Source organism: Magnolia sinica, chromosome 8 (assembly GCF_029962835.1).
Source record: "Magnolia sinica isolate HGM2019 chromosome 8, MsV1, whole genome shotgun sequence".
NCBI lineage: Eukaryota > Viridiplantae > Streptophyta > Magnoliopsida > Magnoliales > Magnoliaceae > Magnolia > Magnolia sinica.
The window spans coordinates 23,167,529-23,186,595 of record NC_080580.1 but is presented as its reverse complement, the minus strand read 5'-3'; the positions used below and the strand labels follow the sequence as shown (position 1 = coordinate 23,186,595).

Genomic DNA, 19,067 nt, shown 5'->3' with positions numbered 1-19,067 from the left:
GCCTGAAATCTCGCATATCATATTTAATTTTCATGTCCTGCATCACTTCAACTACGTCTCCTTCATCACTCTCCAGATTATGATCAAGATCCATTGTTATATTGGCTGACTTAACTCCAAGAGTACTTGTTTTTGAAAGTAAATCTAGGATATATTTTCATTATGATAGATTAAGCTCATGAATTGACAAACCACACTAACAACATACAATAAATTAATCAAAGTTTGCTTGGATTATGGGCAAAAACAGGGTCCTCACGGTGGATAATCTCCAGAAGAGGCAGTTGATCACTCCCAATGCATGTGTCATGTGTTTGCAGGATGTGAAGGGCCCGAGACAATCAATCATCTATTTATCCATTGTGCTTTGGCCAAGGAAGTCAGCCATATGGTTTTAAGCCTATTCAAAGTGAGTTGGGTGAATGCCCAAAGGTATAAGCAAGATGCTTCTTGCTTGGCATGGTGGTGGTGCGGGTGATAAGTGGAGAATGTTGGGAAGGCCTATCCCTCCTCCCAAACCACTAGGCCATTTGGGTAGAAAGGAATGGTATGTTCTTTCAAAATAGGTGGAAGGGTCCAGAGGCAGTTTTCAGCAGGGAAAAAATGGATATTATAGCATAGGCAGGCGGTTTGGAGTCTTTTAAATTTGTCGTTGTATTTTCTTAGGCTATTTGGCTTTTGTTTCTTTTGTTTTCTTCTGGTGTAGATTCCTCATCCATGCCTTCAATAAAATATGTATCTTTCTTAAAAAATGCATGGCCCATTTCTTTTGCAAATTGGATCTTGCATATCAAATTGTTCAGCACCAATGCGGGGTCATATCACCCCGTATCGTCCCCGTATGCTATATCAGGCTGTTTTGGGCCAATGTAACCGTATTAGACGATACACCAAACCTTGGTAAATATATTACCCTACTTTCAATTAAAAACATATTACCCTACTTTCATTAAAAAAAATATACAAAATCAGAACCACAATAAGTAGTCCAAGATGAAGGGGAAAAAAAGTTCCAAAGGTAAGAAAGTGAGAAGCCTTTCACCTTTCACAACATCAATAATCTAAAACCAAGTAACCAGCACAATCATGAATTCATGATAACACAACTGACCCTGAAATTCATCTGAATGTGAATAAATGAAGTGACATGAGGCAGGGACACATAATCCAATACACATACTGGTTTGACTTTCGAAAATTCTTTCTCAATGTAAGCTCGATGGTTGATAGTTTCTTGATATATATGACTCTGTCGAACCATCTCCAGTTCATCTTTGGTCCAAAATATCTGAAATCAGTTAACAATTTCTTGTCAATATCTAACATGGAATGATTTACATGAATTTTATTGTCAAATATCTAGCAGAAAGCTCTCATCCTTCAAAGACCCAAATGGAAGGTAACGATCTCAGGTGATAACATGTTGATATATGGGTACAGTTCTTGAAAACAACTCTGTCAATGTCTCTTTTTATTAGTCAAACTAGGTACAAGACATCATTATGATTATCATCATCACAGCCTTGTCCTAGCTAAAACTGAAACAAATGGAGAAGAGGAGGATAGTGGCTATCCAATTCCAAAAACATATTGCTACTAAATGCAAGAAAGCACTTCATAAGGATTTGAAGTGTTGGCCGCACCAAGTGGTCCACACCAAAAGAAACAGTGGCCCCAAGAAGTTTTTAACGGGAAGTGTTTGATTCCCTTTTTCTTGTGGCGTGGTCCACTTGAGCTTTGGATGTACCTCTTTTTTTGGCTCATGCCATAAATTCAGCTGGCATAATGGATGAACGGTGTGGATAAGCGACATGCATCACGGTTGGACCCACAAATATTTGGCAACGTTCTTGGTTTTTGCGTCTAAAAAGTAGGCAGTCAAATCAAGCATCGGGAAGAATGCTATAAATACGTAAGGAAATAATTATTACCCATTTACAGGGTATTTACCAAGGATTTGGAAAATCAAACAGGCCCTAAAAGGAATTTGGTCCGTTAGTGATATGGGGGTGAATCAGTCTGTCATGAACAAAATGGACCGTTTCAGCCCGTATAAGAGGATATGAGCCAATATGTCCCGCATCAGCACCATTATGAGGCGATACGGCCATTACATTCCAGTACCACCATGAAGGGCCCATTCTGAGAACTTTTGTTTTCAATTATTTTCTCGTTATCCACTTCTTTCCATTTCAACCATGAAGGAAGCTTACAAACTAATGTTGAACTAGATGATGATCTACACCTATTTTGAGGATCAAAACACAAATTTTGAATAGGATTCAATGAATCCAAGTGGAGTGACCATTTTGGGAAATATCAAAAGGGGCAAACCATCACTTTCTTCATTTTTTCACCTGGTCGACTTTCAGCAGGTCAAGCTAACATTGTTCAACAAACAACATTCTTACCAAAGAATAGCCCGTTACACCATCAAATACATGTCCAAACCGAAAAAGAATTCATATTTGGATTTCGCACTATCTTCTTTTTTTTTAGATTTTTCTTTTAAAAAATTGGCCGTTACAGGGCCTTATCATAGTGGCCAGCAAGCTACCGATACGTCGGTCGATATCGTTACATAATACCTTGGCTGGCCCTTCCAACAATGTCTACCATCAGAATTTGGAGTTCTGCTAAGCCCACATGCACCTTTACATGTGACCACATACAAGCCATACATAAGGTGGATCCCAATGTGCAGATTACCTAACCCCAAAATCAGGCTATTCCACTCATCAAGTCGACCACACATGTATGTTGAACATGGATCCTTGGAAAATTTTAAAGTATTCACTTTTTTTACATAAATATGTGGCCAACTAATGAGTATGCAAAGATTGTGACAAACATGGCAAGGAGAATGTTAGGCACACAAAGGAAATAAAGTGATCTTGAAAGGAGATTTTAGAGGATTCTTTTCCCTCTACTTGAAAATCTTTGACCAAAGTTAGGACATCAAGGAGTTCTATTAGATCCTCAGAAAGGCCAAAAACTTCTTGTTATCACTCCAAGAGATAGGGTCTCCCAAAAGCTGCGTGGATTTGCTTTCTTCGTATTTGAGTATGTTGAATAGAATTCAAGCTGGGTGGAAGAAATGGAGATATGCCTCTGGAGTTTTATGTGATTGTCATGTACCACTCAAACTGAATGGGAATTTTTATAGGATAGCAAATAGGATAGCAATAAGACCACCAGTGCTTTATGGGAGAGAATGTTGGCCAGTTAAGAACAATATGTTCGTAAGATGAGTGTGGCTGAAATGAGGATGTTGAGATGGATGCGTGGCAAGACAAGGAAGGATAGAATTAGATATGAATGCATTGGAGGGAACTTACGAGTAGCACCAATAGGTAATAAGATGAGGGAAAGTAGACTTAGATGGTTTGATCATGTGCAACAAAGACCAAGAACCCTGCTGGTTAGGAGTGAGCTGGTACAAATTAAAGGCTCTAAAAGGGCTAGGGGAAGGCCCAAAAGGGCTTGGATGGAGGTGGTAAGAAAAGATTCGATGACCTACGGTCAAACTGGAAGTTTGTCCCTTGATAGAGTTGAATGGAGGAACAAGATTCATGTGGCCAACCCAATTAATTGGGATAAGGCTTAGATGATGATGATGGTGGTGGTGATGGTGATGGTGATGGTGTAATGGTGATGGTGATGGTGATGGTGATGATAATGACATTCGAGTATGTTGATTAAGCTTCAAAGGAATAGTTTCAATGAGAGGAGATTTGCAGGAAATTCAGTTGGTTGGCCTTGCAAAGTAGGGTGCAAGATAGTCAGAGACGCTTTTAATAGCCAACCAACCAGTGCTCACCAGAACCAAATCTATTTTGGAGCTTCCTTCAAGGAAGCTCTACAAAAGGGAAGTTGCTTATCATGCCAGACCCTGGTTAGAAGATAGGAAAAGTTGACTAGGAAGTGACAAAGTTGCAACAGGGACAAAGGGTTTCACTTGAGCTTGCTTGATTAGAGTAGTAGTTTTGGAGAAAGCCTATAGATAGTCAATTACTCAGAGCGTTAATCAGAACTGGATGTCTGCAATTCTAATGGGAGTTCTCCAGTTGAAAGAGTTCTTCTCAGATTGCCAATTGTGGGTGAAGCGCAACAAATTCCCCCAGGTGAATCTGAAATGATGGAACCCTTCATGTAGACAAGGTGGAAGAGCAACTTGGGTCTGTTATTTCACTACATATGCCTGGGAGCCAGACATCATCCAGACACCGAGTTCTCGGTGTGGAGAAGTCTTCGAGGTAGACTCTAAGGTGATCTGCAGTGAAGAGGTGGAGGTTACCTGCATTAAGATATTAGTCACTATGACAATTCAAAAGTGGATCCCTCTGTCAACAGAAGGGAAGCTTAACCTATCAGAATGCTTGAGGGAATACGAGAGGCCAAGAGCACTTGTATTGAGGCAGATTTCAGAGAATATCAGGGAAGAAGATCAAAAAACAGGGTGATGTGAAGGCTCTTTAGGGGAAAACACCATGGCCAACAAAAGTTTATTGCCAGAAAACTAGTAAACAACCAGTAATTTGTTTTTAACATACACAAAAACTGTTAAACATGACTACAAACCACATCTAAGAATGGGGGTCACAGAAATAACTACAAATACTTGATGAAAATTGGGCAAATTGCAAGACCATACATATTAATCTTTTACAACCTGACCACTCTTTTCATGGTGAGACACTCTTTTCATGGTGAGACACTCTTTTCAGTATTGAGTCCCTATCGCTCCTCCCATGGGGAAACCTAGACTTTTACCTTAGTTCTATGATTTTTGCCATTTAAACCTGGGTATACATTCTATTGCGGAACTTTAATTTTCCATTTTTAGTGACTCCTATAGCATATTAATTAAAGAATAAGGTCGTTTTACTCAAGTTTAGTGCATAATACATATACTTGCATCCAAATACATGGCACAAACATGGAGTTCGGGTTTTTCTCTCCAAAATCCGCACTATACACATTGTGCAATTACGAGTTAAGATCACCCTTTAAGCATCTGTAGCATTACCCTACAGTATATATGTGTGTACCGTGCTATGTAGCTCCCCAGTCCGAGGGAGACAATTGATATAGGGAGCCCATTCAGAATCCTGCGCAAAAGAAGAAATAGAATTGCTCAGTTCTTCAACTCTCTCTGGCATTAACATTTTATTTCCATGGCATCATATTCCACATTTAAAAATTTTCCCATCATTTCCCATCCTCAAAATTATGTCTAGCTACTCAAAGAAAGTTCAGATAACAGCTCAGAAAATTATACCTGACCCTTTTTCTGCTCTGCTAAAATAACCACAGCAAGCCGTGCAACACCACCAATGTCATCACTTAAGAAAGAAGCAAGTTTGGGAATGATATTATCTGGTGTGATCTGCTGTAGAATCACAAGGAATTGATGATAAATTTTGGGATCTATACAACTGTAGGATGCACCTTATTGCAATTTGCACCTTTATCAAAGTTAACCAGGATAACATACAACACTGTAGGGAACTTTCAATATGCAATCTCCAGCTTGGATAAACTTTGATGCAAATAACGACCTACATTTCAAGAAACAAGTTCAGAATGAAACCTATATTAGAAGTGTTTAAAAGCAGTTTGGCAAAAGCATTTAGATATTAAATGCATATCTGCCAAGATTTAAACCAGGCACACACCCACGCGCGCATGCACACACAAACATGTGTGTATATGTATCTATATATCTATGTATGTATATGTATATGTACATGTACATATAAAATATGTGAGATGATTGTTGGAAATTAGACAGGTGACATCAGAATGATCTAATTGAGATATCAAGTTTTCTTTAAGCTTAGAATAAGATATTAGTGGATGACATAGTAGAATGATTTTGTGTTACGAACTTAAAACAGATAAAGGAATGGCCCAAAATAATGGCATGGCATAATCCTTGGTTGCATGACCATTCTGACTAGGAGCCACTCCTGCCTCGAATCACGCTTCAAACTCACGCTCCTGCAAGCAGGCACGAATCTGCTGGCACTTTGCTTCACACTTTGTGAAACTAAAGTATAATCTTACCACTACTGACAAATTATTCACCTTTAAAGATTCTACTTCAAAAGAAAGCTTAGAGGATTTTCCATTTTCGAGCTTGAACCAGACACAAAACCAAGAAATGAATAAAATTTTGGGTTAATTGCATTTGCCTAGAGATGAATCCCAAACAACCATCAGACCTTTTATGTTTTTATGGCTACCAAGAATTTCATTCAAACAGCAAACTCAGACATTGTCAAGTGAAGTAAGCAAGTCCATCAGTAATGGTATTCTCCTTCGCAAAGATGCATCTATTGTTTTAAAAAAAAAAAATGATAAACCTACATAAATATATGTTTCTTCAAACAGGCCGTGGATTTCCATGGAGGGAGCAATAACCCCATCCGGCAACCACATCAAATCACAAACAGCTATGAGATTATGAAGATTGTTTGCTGCCCAAGAAAGAATAGTAAGAAACTAAGAATCCATAATTTGGTTGGATAGTGGTGAAACGTGAGTCCCAGTGGTAACATTAATATTACTGCAACTTCTATTCCAGTCTCTCACACCAAGCCAACAAAACAAAAAAGAACCTCTTAGTGAAAAGAACCACATCCTATAACCAGTATGGAACAGCTTACCTCATTTCTACAATCGAAGTTCAGGTTTAGTTAGTCTTGAGAAGGGACTACCAAATATCTAGGAAATCAGTAACCATCAGGAATTGGTGTAGACACCCTTTAACATCTTGAAAAGGGAGGAGAATCTATCATCACTAGCTACTAAGAAGAAAACCAAAATTGCTTACAACATCAAATTGCGTCTATTGTGAGCGCACTAAAGACACATTTTTTAACAACTTCCAAACTCAATGTAGAGAGTGTGCATCCTTTCCCAAAGGATTTTGATCATTAAATGAGAAAAAGGAACGATGGACACTTTGAAGGGAATTTTGATCATAAAATGAGATAAAGGAACGAAGGACTCTTTGAAGGGATTAAAATCACTTCTTCTGAGAGAAAAGCACCACAGACTAGGTTATAGTGCAGCTCAAATTGTAAGCCGTAAGTGTGCTTTCAACTCGATTTTTCAAGATCTGGATTGTAAGGTATATGTTAATGCTCTGTAGAATGAGAAGTAGAGGGTCAGTTTCAAGTATGATTCAAAACCAAATGCAAATAGCAGATTATATCTTCTATTGAGGTTCACATTGCAAAAATTAGGAATTGGAGTTTTAGGTCATGTTGAAACAAAATTGGGGGGAATGTATATTTTGGTAGACTTCTGGCACCTTGTAAATGATGCTGCCCAGTAAAATGAGGTGCACGTGAGTATCTAAATCAATGTTATAAACTGAGAGACCTTGTCAAGTTTAGTTAATGTTATAGTTTCAAGAATCCTCGGTAATTCGGTGAACCAAGAAGTTGTCATCCTGCAGACATGAGATGCATGAAAGTTTCAGAAAATGGTATCAAGCATAACAGAACCCAATATAAAGCTCCGAAACATGGAATCAATAACTTCTTTGCTGACACAAACAGACACATGAATCCAAAGATGCAAACACAAGGGTGCGTGTGCACACCAATGCGCAAGTTCAAGCAAGCACGAAAAATAATAATATTTTGCAGCAGGCGGCAGAACTAACGCCTGTAGTCCATTTATAAACTGAACTAGAGTGAAGCTGTGATATGAGAAAACCTGCCATAAACGGAATTCCCAACTGAAAGAGCTGAGGATATTTCAATGCCGGCCTTCTGCTGTAACCATGACAAAAAATCAACGGAGTCCACATTTAAGCACAGGGAAACCTGAGGTAATGACATAAAGATGAAGTTAAAAGATTTTGCCATAATATTTCAAGAAATAATAAAGGCATAAACCCATTCATATGTGCGTGTGTATCATCAATAGTGGTCATAAAATCCTAGAACATACACATTATATCATGCAGTAAAGTGTCAGTAATAATAGAGGGATGTACTTAATACCAATGACAAGAGAACCAATCCATATTTTACATAGGACAGGCATCATACATCAGAGAACATGCACTAGTGGAGAGAAGGGTCTCCATACGATCTTTATTAACTTATAAAAAGCTTATGATAGGGTCCCTAGAAAGCTAATCTGGTGGGTATTGGGAGAGAGGAGTTTCAAAAGGATATGTTGATATGATTAAGGATATGTATGAGGAAGGAGTAACAAATGTGAAGACCACTCCCAATAGTGGAGAGATAAGTGGGTTCCCAATTACTGTAGTCTGTAGGCTTGCACCAAGGGTCAGCATTAAGCCGTATCTTTTCACATTAGTTATGATTGAGTTAAGGAGGCATTTGCAGGAAGAGATCCCATGGTATATGTTGTTTGCAGATGAAATAGTTTTAATTGACAAGACTGAGCAAGGGCTAAGCATAAAGCTAGATTTATGGAGAGGTGCTTTAGAATCTAAAGGATTTAAAATTAGTTGGACTAAAGCAGAGTATATGGAGTGCAATTTTAGTAACAAATAGGAGTGGGAACGAGGAATCAAGAACATGACCACTTTTGATATCTTGGGTCGATTATTCATGAGAGTAGAGAGATTGTGAAGGATGTTGCCCAAATAATTCAAGCAGGGTGGAAGAAATAAAGATGTGACTTTGAAGTTTTATGTGATCACCGCATACCACTCAAACTAAAAGGTAAATATTGTAGGATGGCTATAAGACCAGCCATGCTTTATGGAACAGTTGGGCAGTAAAGCATGTCCATAGGATAAATGTGGCCGAAATAAGGATGTTGAGATGGATGAGTGGCAAGACAAAGATAGAATTATAAATGAATGCATTCGAGGGTGTTATAAAATGTGAATGTAGGCTATTATATGGCCCATTCTTAGGCCCATCTAGGTTTTAGGATGTAATATGGTGTTTTCTGCTTTTGTTATTAATGGCATTCTTGTAAATATTGAAAACTATGTTAATAGACTTGAGAGAGGTGGGATGTTGTGAACCCTAATCCTCATTCTCTGTCCCTCATTCTTTCTCCTTTATTCTATTTTTCTTCTCTTTCCTCCTTTCTCAATCCGTCCACATGGTATCAAGGCTAAATTGATCCAGGCACCGATCTCTTCCTTCCTCTTCAGCATATCCTCTCTTTTCTTTTTCCTTTTATTGTTTTGAGGTAAAAAAATCAAAGGTCGTTGGAGGTTGATTTAATAAAATCTCTCCCAACAATTGTGTGGTGAGCCATGTAATCGTGGCCCATGAATGTGTGTAAGGCCCACTTTCATATAGGCCTACCATGATAGATAAAAGTGGGGCAATGTTTATGGCCAGATTTATGATCGGATTTTGGATCAAATATGTGTTGAAGGTGAGCATTGCAAGGGTAAAGAATCAATGTATGTCTGAAATTGTTGAAACAAGAAGTTCCATCAAGTGATCATATTCATTGATATACATCAGTTTCTGAAATACGTGCTGGGTAAGTTAAAGTTATTCATTCCTCCTTGGGCGTTTGATTTCTCTTTAATCAATAGATGTCAAAAATGACGCCAAGAGTCTTTTTTTTCTCCTAGTCAATGAACTTTCATACTGCATCAACTAAACTCAATGGGGCAAATTACTTACAGTGGACCACATCAGCAGAGGTATTCCTTACAGGTGAAGGAAATTAAAATATTTGACTTCCCCCAAACCTGATGAAAGTTCAACAAAGTACGAAGATTGGGTAGCAAAGGATGCTCAAATTAGAGCTTTGTTATGAAATAGTATGGACCATTAGATTAGTAGTTAGTACAAATGTTATCTTTCTAAGACAACGAAGAAGTGTAGGATAATCCAAGGAGTTTTAGTAATAATAGGAGTATATGGAGTGTAATTTTAGTAATAATAGGAGTGAAAACAAGGAATTAGTTAAGATTGTTTTTTTTCCTAGAGGAGAATTAGTTAAGACTGTTTACCACAAAGTTTCCCAAAATGACCACTTCTAATACCTTGGACCAATGATTCATGAGAGTGGAGAAATTGAAAAGGATGTAGCCCACAGAACTCAAGCTAGGTGAAAGAAATGGAGATGTAACACGTGCACACATGACTTTCTCTTTTATGCATACTTTGATTCATATGCACTGCCACTTCACTTTCGTTTCCTTGCGTGCATGTGTGCACACACAACCTTCTCTTTTATGCATGCTTTGATTCGTATTCACTTCCGTTTCCTTACAATTCTGAGAGCCTATCAAATCTTTCGTTCGATCCATTCAGAACCCCACTACACGTCCACTCGCCAGTCTTCTCTTTTATGCATGCTTTGATTAGTATGCAGTTCCATTTCCTTGCGATTCTAAGAGCCTACCAAATCTTTCGTTTGATCCATTCAAAACACTTTTACGCCTTCACTCGCCAGACAGGTAGGTTTATCGTTGGTTTCCTTGCAATTCCGAGAGCCTACCAAATCTTTAGTTTGATCCATTCAAAACCCAGTACGCCTTCACTCGCCAATCAAGTGGGTTTATCGTTGGTTAAGGTATGTGTTTACAGTTGATTCCATAACAAGTGAGTCTCGATACGGCACGAACATCTAACTTCCTTTCTCATAAATCCCTTGTCCCTAAATCGAATGAAGAAATCCTTTGACAAGCATGCTTGTCAGAACAACTTTGATCCAAGAGACGATGGTCCCACTCTAGGAACATCATGAGCTGTCCCGTAATAAAACCAGTCATTGTTGATACCTCCTTCTCGGTTCCTTCTTCCATAAGGACCATAACCTAAGCTCGGTAATGCAGGGGCATTTTCACACTGGGCTCAAGTGGGGTCGCCTGTTGGATGTAGGGGCACACTCGGGGTGGGTGACCCATGCGATTTGGGGCCCACGAGGGAGGTCTGGTGTTCGAGACTCCTTACCAGGGGTGAGTAATGCGCATTTCACACCGGGCTCGAGTGGGGTAGCCTGTGGGATGCGGGGACACACTCGGGGTGGGCAACCCATGTGATTTGGGGCCCACGAAGGGGGTTCGGCCGAGATCCTAACCCATGAGATGTGGGGCCTGGGCTATGAGATAAAGGGATTAATTCGCCATACTCTAACAGTTCGAGCTTTTAGAGCAAGTGGTTAATTGTCCTGCATCAAATTGATATCAAAGCCAGGTGGTCTCGTGTTCGAGTCTCCTCACTGGGGGTGATTAATGCAGGGGCATTTTCACACTGAGCTCGAGTGGGGTCACCTGTTGGATGCAGGGGCACACTCGGGGTGGGTGACCCATGCGATTTGGGGTCCACGAGGGAGGTCTCGTGTTCGAGACTCCTTACCAGGGGTGAGTAATGCGCATTTCACACCGGACTCGAGTGGGGTAGCCTGTGGGATGCGGGGACACACTCGAGGTGGGCAATCCATGTGATTTGGGGCCCACGAAGGGGGTTCGGCCGAGGTTCTAACCCATGAGATGTGGGCCCTGGGCTATGAGATAAAGGGATTAATTCGCCATACTCTAACAGTTCGAGCTTTTAGAGCAAGTGGTTAATTGTCCTGCATCACTCGGAGAAGGAAGAGATAAGAGGGCCCCATCAACAATGTGGTCAGAAATCCATAATAGAGTCTAACCACAATGATCGAATTTATCACCTTCATGTATAAGGATAATAGATTACCTAGTAGGTTGACTCTGTTTGGCTGGGCCTTTCGTCAATGAGTAGGCCAATCAGAGTGATTCCTAAAACAATCAAATGAGCAATGTCAATGGAGTAATAACATTATAACAGAAAACCAACATTTCATTAAGAAATTGTTCACCACATCGTCCAGAAGTCGCGGGATTGGTAAGGCTCTTCTCCTTCTAATGCTCTACAAATCTACATCGCTCAAAAAGAACGAGCTAGGGTAACGAAAAGAGAGAAGCGTTATGACTCGATGACTAAGCGTGATGATTAGAGACTTCATTGATTATAAAAGGGGGGGTGGGTTAGTGGCTCCATACTTTATGGGAATTTTGAAAAGGGCTGGGCTATTTGATTTATAAGTAAGCATCTCTTGTGAAATATGAGCAACACCGAATCCCTCTAGAGCCCAAACTTCTATTTCCCCTACTCGTTGTCCCCCTTGCTTGGCACTTCCTCTAAGCAAATTAACTACCAGTCTCGTTTTAATTTAAATTAATAGAAAAAGTGTACGCTATTATTTTCTTTAATTAGGTAAGGATTCTTAAGCTTTTCGATTTATTCAATGGATTCTACTGTAGTGCCACAAATTCGCAAGTCGATCTACGTAATTGTTGTTATTCATTGGATTTTGGAGGAACTTCTACGTTAGGATTAGAAAATTTTGTTGATAAATGAATTCCAAATTGTTGAACATTACTTGTCAGGTCATATTTCTATAATCTGGTTTGATCTTGTAGTCCAAATAATTCCGTACCATGAAGTATCTGAGATAGTAGTAATTAGCGGAAAAAGAATACTTGTACAAACCAGCGAAGTAACTCCATTTCCAACTATATGTATGTGTGTGTCTGAATCTCTGGCTAATTCTTCATGAATTTCCAAAATGGGCTGTAACTGTCAATTTAAATTCAAATGCTCAAGTAATGTGCTTATGGATAATACTATTCTCAATTGAACTTTGGGGTATTGGTAGGAGCAAAATACAAGGTTCTCAATGGGTTTCATCCAAACATCGTCGTTGCGTTTCAACATACCATTCTCATAGATTCTGAAAGAGTGGTTACATTGGGGTGCCGTGCGTTAAACAAATTCCATCATCCAGCTACTATGGACAAGTGGGTATCCTAGAACCAACTACCTTAGGGCATTTGGGTGTTAAAACTACATTTTGATGATGCTCGCAAGAGGGGTTCAAAATAATCTATTGAGATATTCTCAAAGGAGAAAGGCTCCATAAGATTTTTTTATTTTCCTTGTTGGGTTTGTCAGCACAAAAAATGCACTGGGACAAGAGGGTATCCTAGAACCAACTACCTTACGACACTTGGGTGTTAAAACTATATTTTGATGATGCTCGCAAGAGGGGTTCGAAAGAATCTATCGAGATATTTTCTAAGGAGAAAGGCTCCATAAGATTTTATTTTATTTTTTTACCTTGTTGGGTTTGTCGCCACAACAATGCACTGGGAAGCTCAACATTCGTCCCTCTTACCTGAAGTAGATCTTCCCACAAAACTCATGAAGCAACCATGGATTGATGTTCATTCTTTGAATGCAAACAGGTAATGAGCTAGACTCCTATGTTAGCTTTTCACCATTTAAAAGAATGGTGGTGGCTTATCCTCCTCGCACATGGCACTACAGCCATCCAGACCATCCAGCTTGTGGGTCCCATTGTGGACGGACCATATATCTAAACTCATGATGATCAAGCAATCCCAATAATCCAAGTAATGGCAATTTGAAGCATCCAAAATCAAAGGGGAAAAAGCGGGCAGTTATCAGTATCATCTCAGTGCAAATTTTTGGTTATGCTCCATTGACAATTTGGCCGGCAATTTGGACGATTCGGATGTCCTTACAACTACATCACCACGTGTGCGTTTGAGTCACCACCATTTTTGGAACAGTGCTAAACTAAGGGGTCATTTGGATGCCTGTAAATGGTGTACCTATAAATCATTTACATTTACAGCCTATCCGTTTGGCTTTGCTAAATCATTTATAGTGTTGGATAGCCTGCGAATGGTTTATATCCTGTAATTGGGTATTCACACCTGAGATAGTTTAGAGAAATAATTCCTCAAAAAACATTCAAATGGCATAAAAGAGTGGATTTTAAAGTGGATCAGTGAGTTAAGCCCATCTCAATAAAGCTTAGGCCTCGTTTGGCACCATGGATTTAGAATACTCGGATTAGAAATCCATGCATATTATATTTATGGGGGTTTGAAGTTAATCACTAAATCAACTTTAATATCCCTAATTAGTGTACATGTGTAATGTTTGACACAATGATTACAATAAGCCCATTGAAATATATATACTTTGGCCGAAAATGATGAAATTCCAAGTCTCGGATGGGCCACAAGCATAGGATCACAATCGAGCGACTAACCAACGATTTTTAATCGTTGATTTACATGGACAATGTTTGGACTGCGCGGATCATCCTATTGAAGTAATTTTAGTGGTGCATTTGATAATTTGACTATTTTGGAATATCATCAGTGGGTCATGTGCCCAATAGATTAGTAGCCTAGTGACACACATGTTACACATGTGACTCATTGGAGGATTTTAGGTGAAATCATAGCTTCCACCTTTGATTTCAAACCCTCTCTTTGGGGGGATTTGAAATCCCCAGTTACTTTATGGCGCCAAACAAACAGGGGATTTGAAATCCCCCCAAATCCATGGTGTCAAGGGTAGATCCTCGCAGAAAAACAAGCATTAGGTGAGCCATAGAAGTGGGGCCATGAATTCAAATGCTCTTTTATAAGGCCAAACAACTGATTATTAACACTCAAACCATAAACACATTAAGATAAATATAGTTAACATGTCTTCATAAATCCAAATACATATCAACTCTAGACAACAATACTGAAAATAAGTCTACCAATGAATGGTCCTCTCAAACCATTCAGCTTTAAGCTCAGGTTCAATTCCAAGAAAAAGCTTGGATAAACCCGGTCGCTTTGCAAGATAATTGGCAGCCTTTCACATCAAATCATTGTTGATGGTTGTGAGGTTTTGTAACTCCTTCCACACCTAGACCAGAAAATTCCTCTCATTTTTTTGGGATTCCTCAATTGTGTCACAAAGGCGATCCACTCTTTGCATTACACCACCTTGGGGAGTTAGCTTCTTCTTCTTGCGTACTGGAGCGGACGTTCCCAAGTTTGCGGACTGAGTACCTGTCCAATCTTGCTAATGAATTTGATGCAGGACATGAAAATTAACTATGATATGCAAGATCTCAGGCTTTAGATCAAACTAATTCAGAAACATGCACTTAAAATTTCCACATCCCACACAAAAGTTCAAACATTCAAACAAGGGGAATCTGTGCAGGTCCAAGCCTATACATGTTAGGGTTAGATCAATACAAATTATTAGCCAAACGATAATCAAAGGGAAGAAAAACCCATCCACACATGCTCAACAACCAGTCTCTAATCCAAGGGATTCACCAGTTTCAATTCAGAGAACCCTAGGATTAGAAAATGGGCAAATAAATTGAAAGTAATGCAATCTAAGGCTAGGGTTAGGGAAAATAGGTATGAGGGGAGTGAAATAGGCAGGAAATCTGAACCTGGAGATAGTTCCCACACGCGGACAGCGGGCCAGGCCTGTCGCACGTGTGCAGGGGTCAGGCCGCACGTGCAAGGGGGCGCCGAACGCGAAAAGCACCTCCTTGGCTCTGGTCAGCCAAGGGAGGACTTCAAAACCCCAAAGTTGTGTGTCAATCGGATGCGCGGTCTATGCGTGATGCTTCGCCAAAGTTTCAGCCTTCCTACAGGGCCAGATTCTGGAAACTGGCTGTAGAGAGAAGAACGGCTGCAAAAACTGACAGATTCGAAGCGAGGATGAATGTAGAAGGTGAGAAGTATGGATGATAGAAGATAGGGGCAGATCGGGATAGATGTGGCTTCGTACCACGGTAGTTAGCCCTTTGATGAAGGGAGGGCTTCGCCCCCAATTGGATTTCCACAACTCAAGAACTCAGAGGAGTAGGAAGACGCAGAATTTTTATTAATCTTCAATAATCCAAAAAGCTACAAGGGGTGTCTATTTATAAGAAAACTCTATACCTCAAAACTCGCGCCATGTGCGCAACCTATTACTTGGCGATGAAGTAAACCAAAATAAAAACTAATAAAAGAAATCTAAAGCGTCCATGATATTCTAGATAACATTAATAAACAAAACCTAAAATATGAAATTAATCAGACTAGTGGGCCACGATCATGAGATCCCATGATGGGTTTTACTTGACTACCGGGCCCACTCCTACGAACCAAAACCCAGTCTTCTAACTAGAAGGCCCTCCCTGAATGTCGTCATCGATCTAGATCGACAGTGAGGCCCTCCTCCTTACGTACGTACGTAGGGGGGCGTGCATGTGCGTGCACGCATGATGTCCTCATCATGCTCCTGGAATTTCTTCCATCTCTTCATATCAATTTGCTACCATTGTAGCAGCGGTGATTGCGGCAACCATTATAGTATGGCGAATATCCACCTGACCATCCGAAATGTCAGATACTTCCAAGACGAAGCAGGAGGTGCCAAAATTGGAATCATCTGACATGTTAACCTAATGTTGGAGAAACAATTATTATTGAATTTCAAAAGGCACTCCAATACAACATCCATAAAAACGCCCATGATCTGGATGGCCTGGATTGATGAGCATGGTCAATTGGGGCACCGCATGTGAGTTGCCACATTTAGTGCATTGCCATGTTTAGCCGCAACATCGATGATTGACCTTCTTCGTTTCCACATCAACACTAGAAATTATGGGTCCTAGTTTACATGCATCGTGGATCAAAAATGAGTGTACACGAATGAAAGGTTCTAATTTCTCAACCAATCTGATTTTGGGATGTGATTGAGAGACCACGCTTTCCACAAATTAGTCAATTTAATTCTACTTAATGCATAATAGGTGTATAATTTCCAAGTGCCTACATATCAAGTGGCATATGATGCACAATCAAGATGTGGGCCCAAAAAAATATTATCAAGCATCCTATAATTCCTCCTTATTTTGAATTTTGTAAAATATGTTGGGCCCCAAAAAATATTATGGTTCAATCTGTATGTGGGCCCACTAAAAGATGTCCAAACAAGATGTGGGCCCCCAAAAAAATCTGATCAGGATTTGGGCCCACAATTATAAAATCTGGTCCAATCAAATTTTAGGCCTAAAAAAAGGTCTAATCGAATGTAGGGATTTTATCATAAGAAAAACAAAAAAAAAAAAAAAGGAAATATTCAATTTCTTTGAGCCATGAGCCCACCTTAATGTATCTGTTTTATCAACCCCGACCATCCATTTTTTCCAGATCATTCCAAAACCATAGGTGGACCCCACCATAGGTATTTGAACGCCCACCATTAAAAACTTCTTGGGGGACATGAAAGTGTTGGATCAAGTTTAAATTTGTGTTCTACCTTCATCCAGGTCTGTGTAACCTAAACGAAGCAGTGGGCCCCATGAAGTTTTAAACGGTAGGCCTTCAATCATAAAAGACAAAAGGGAGGAAAATTCACATTTTTTTGAGCCATGGGCCCCACCCTGATGTATCTGTTTTATCCACACAGTCCAACCATTTTCCAGATCATTTTTGGGCCCCACAAATGAGGCAGATCCAATTCGTAGGTAGACCACACCACACAGAAAACAGTGGTATTTGAACGCCAAACATTAACAATTTCTGGGGGACACGAAAGTGTTGGATCAACCTGACTGTAAATCATTTACAACTTGCCTCATTTACAGGCATCCGAACGACCCCAAGGACAGGAGTCTACCTCCTTGGGAGAAATGGAAATTGCAGAATTAGAGAGAGTGAGAGCGAATGAAAAAGCGGTAATCTGAGAGAAGAAAAAAGAATATGGAGAGGATTTTGAAAGAAAACCTGAGACAAGGAGACTGCATTTGCGAGCTGGAAGCGAGGGCAGGGAGTGAGAAGGATACTAGAGCGATGGAAACGGACGGTTGAGATTCGTGACACGCACCACATCGGGCTTTTCTCCTCCGCAGCTTCCTGGTAGGGTTGATGGCGCTCCTGATGAATTACGTAGGGCCTGTGATGCCCGTAAGTTCTTTTAAGGTGTGAGTGACTTTAGCTGAAAGTTACATACAGGTAGCTTATTTGGATGCAAGTTTAAATCACTCTAAGTTAGCTTTTCCGTTTGGATTACCCGCAAGTTACATACGAGTAGAAAGCTATATATTCACATTGAACAGAGTTTAGATTGGGGAGTTGTTCTAAAATGTTATAATCATATTTTTTAATATATATATATATAGGATCAAATATGTTATTTTGTTAAGCTCATCAAGATGAATATTTAAAATAATTATTAAGCTAAACTAATTATCAAGTGGGCTATAAAAGTGGGCCCACGAATTCAAAATATCTATGATATGGAGTAATAACTCAATTTGTCATTCAACATGTTCATAAGATCACAAACACCTGGATGAAGGGAAAAAAAAATAAAATCATCTTGATCCATAACTTCTGTGGCCACCCAAAAATTTTCAACGGTATACACTCAATTCACACTATTTCCTATGTTGTGGTCTACCTGATCTTTGGATATAGCTAATCTTTAGGATCAGGATTTAAAATTAAGTATTAAAATGGATAGACAGTGTGGATCAAATACATATATCATGGTGGATCCCACAGCGTTTACGCATTACTCAACACGCAATCCCTTCCCGCATAATACTTAGCCGTGCACCAGTTGGCAAGAGTTCTTTTGAGAACTCATCATATGTGATTTGAGTCCAAAATCTGAACGGTCAACGTGATGCAGAACCCCATGAAAACCCCATTACCCACCTTTTACTTTGATCTAAAATATTTGGTGGGCCATGACAAAAGAAAACATTTTCCTACCTTCATTTGCATCTCTCTTTTCTATCGCCCACCAGAGTTTTAAATCAGGGTGCAATTTGGTCCCTAATGGTTTTATAGGATGTTGTATCATATGGTCCGTTCGGATTAGAGGCCCATCACTTATACGCAGGTGTGCAAGTGTGCATAAGTGACTATTTGGATGCCAACGTGCCTTATAGAGTAACGTCAAACTACTCCCGTTTTCAAAGGAAAAAAAAGGGTAGATGAAACCCTACCGTTTTAGGAGGAGAAGAGACGGAAGGCGGTAACTGCAATGAGTGATTGTAGAGATGGAGAGAGATTGGTGGGTTGGTGTGTTTCTCCCTCTTCCCCTCTTTTTAAAAATCTGACCGTTGAGCTTGTAAGTGACTTACAGGGAAGTGACTTCCCCACCCCCATCCTCCTGCAGTTTTTGGGTAGATTTGCCTGTAAGTGACTTATAGGTGATTTTTCTCCCCCAAACACC

At 39.8% G+C, this 19,067-nt stretch overlaps 1 protein-coding gene across 4 annotated transcripts in view; it reads right to left on the bottom strand.

Annotated features, from left to right (window-relative positions):
* The window catches only part of LOC131253085 (fructose-bisphosphate aldolase-lysine N-methyltransferase, chloroplastic), a 63,622-nt gene extending 45,879 nt beyond the window's left edge, over positions 1-17,743 (bottom strand). For 2 of the 4 annotated variants that reach the window (XM_058253913.1, XM_058253915.1), the window contains exons 1-6: positions 17,614-17,740; positions 7,732-7,846; positions 5,498-5,561; positions 5,282-5,392; positions 5,052-5,111; positions 1,181-1,288 (exon numbers count right to left, since the gene is read on the bottom strand). In XM_058253913.1, the coding sequence (XP_058109896.1) occupies positions 1,181-1,288; positions 5,052-5,111; positions 5,282-5,392; positions 5,498-5,561; positions 7,732-7,846; positions 17,614-17,713 (558 nt within the window). In that variant the 5' untranslated portion in view covers positions 17,714-17,740. Of the gene's footprint in view, positions 1-1,111; positions 1,289-5,051; positions 5,112-5,281; positions 5,393-5,497; positions 5,562-7,731; positions 7,847-17,608 lie in introns of all 4 variants that reach the window. The other 2 variants (XM_058253912.1, XM_058253914.1) reach the window with 2 other exon arrangements.
* Positions 17,744-19,067: the final 1,324 nt, after the last annotated feature.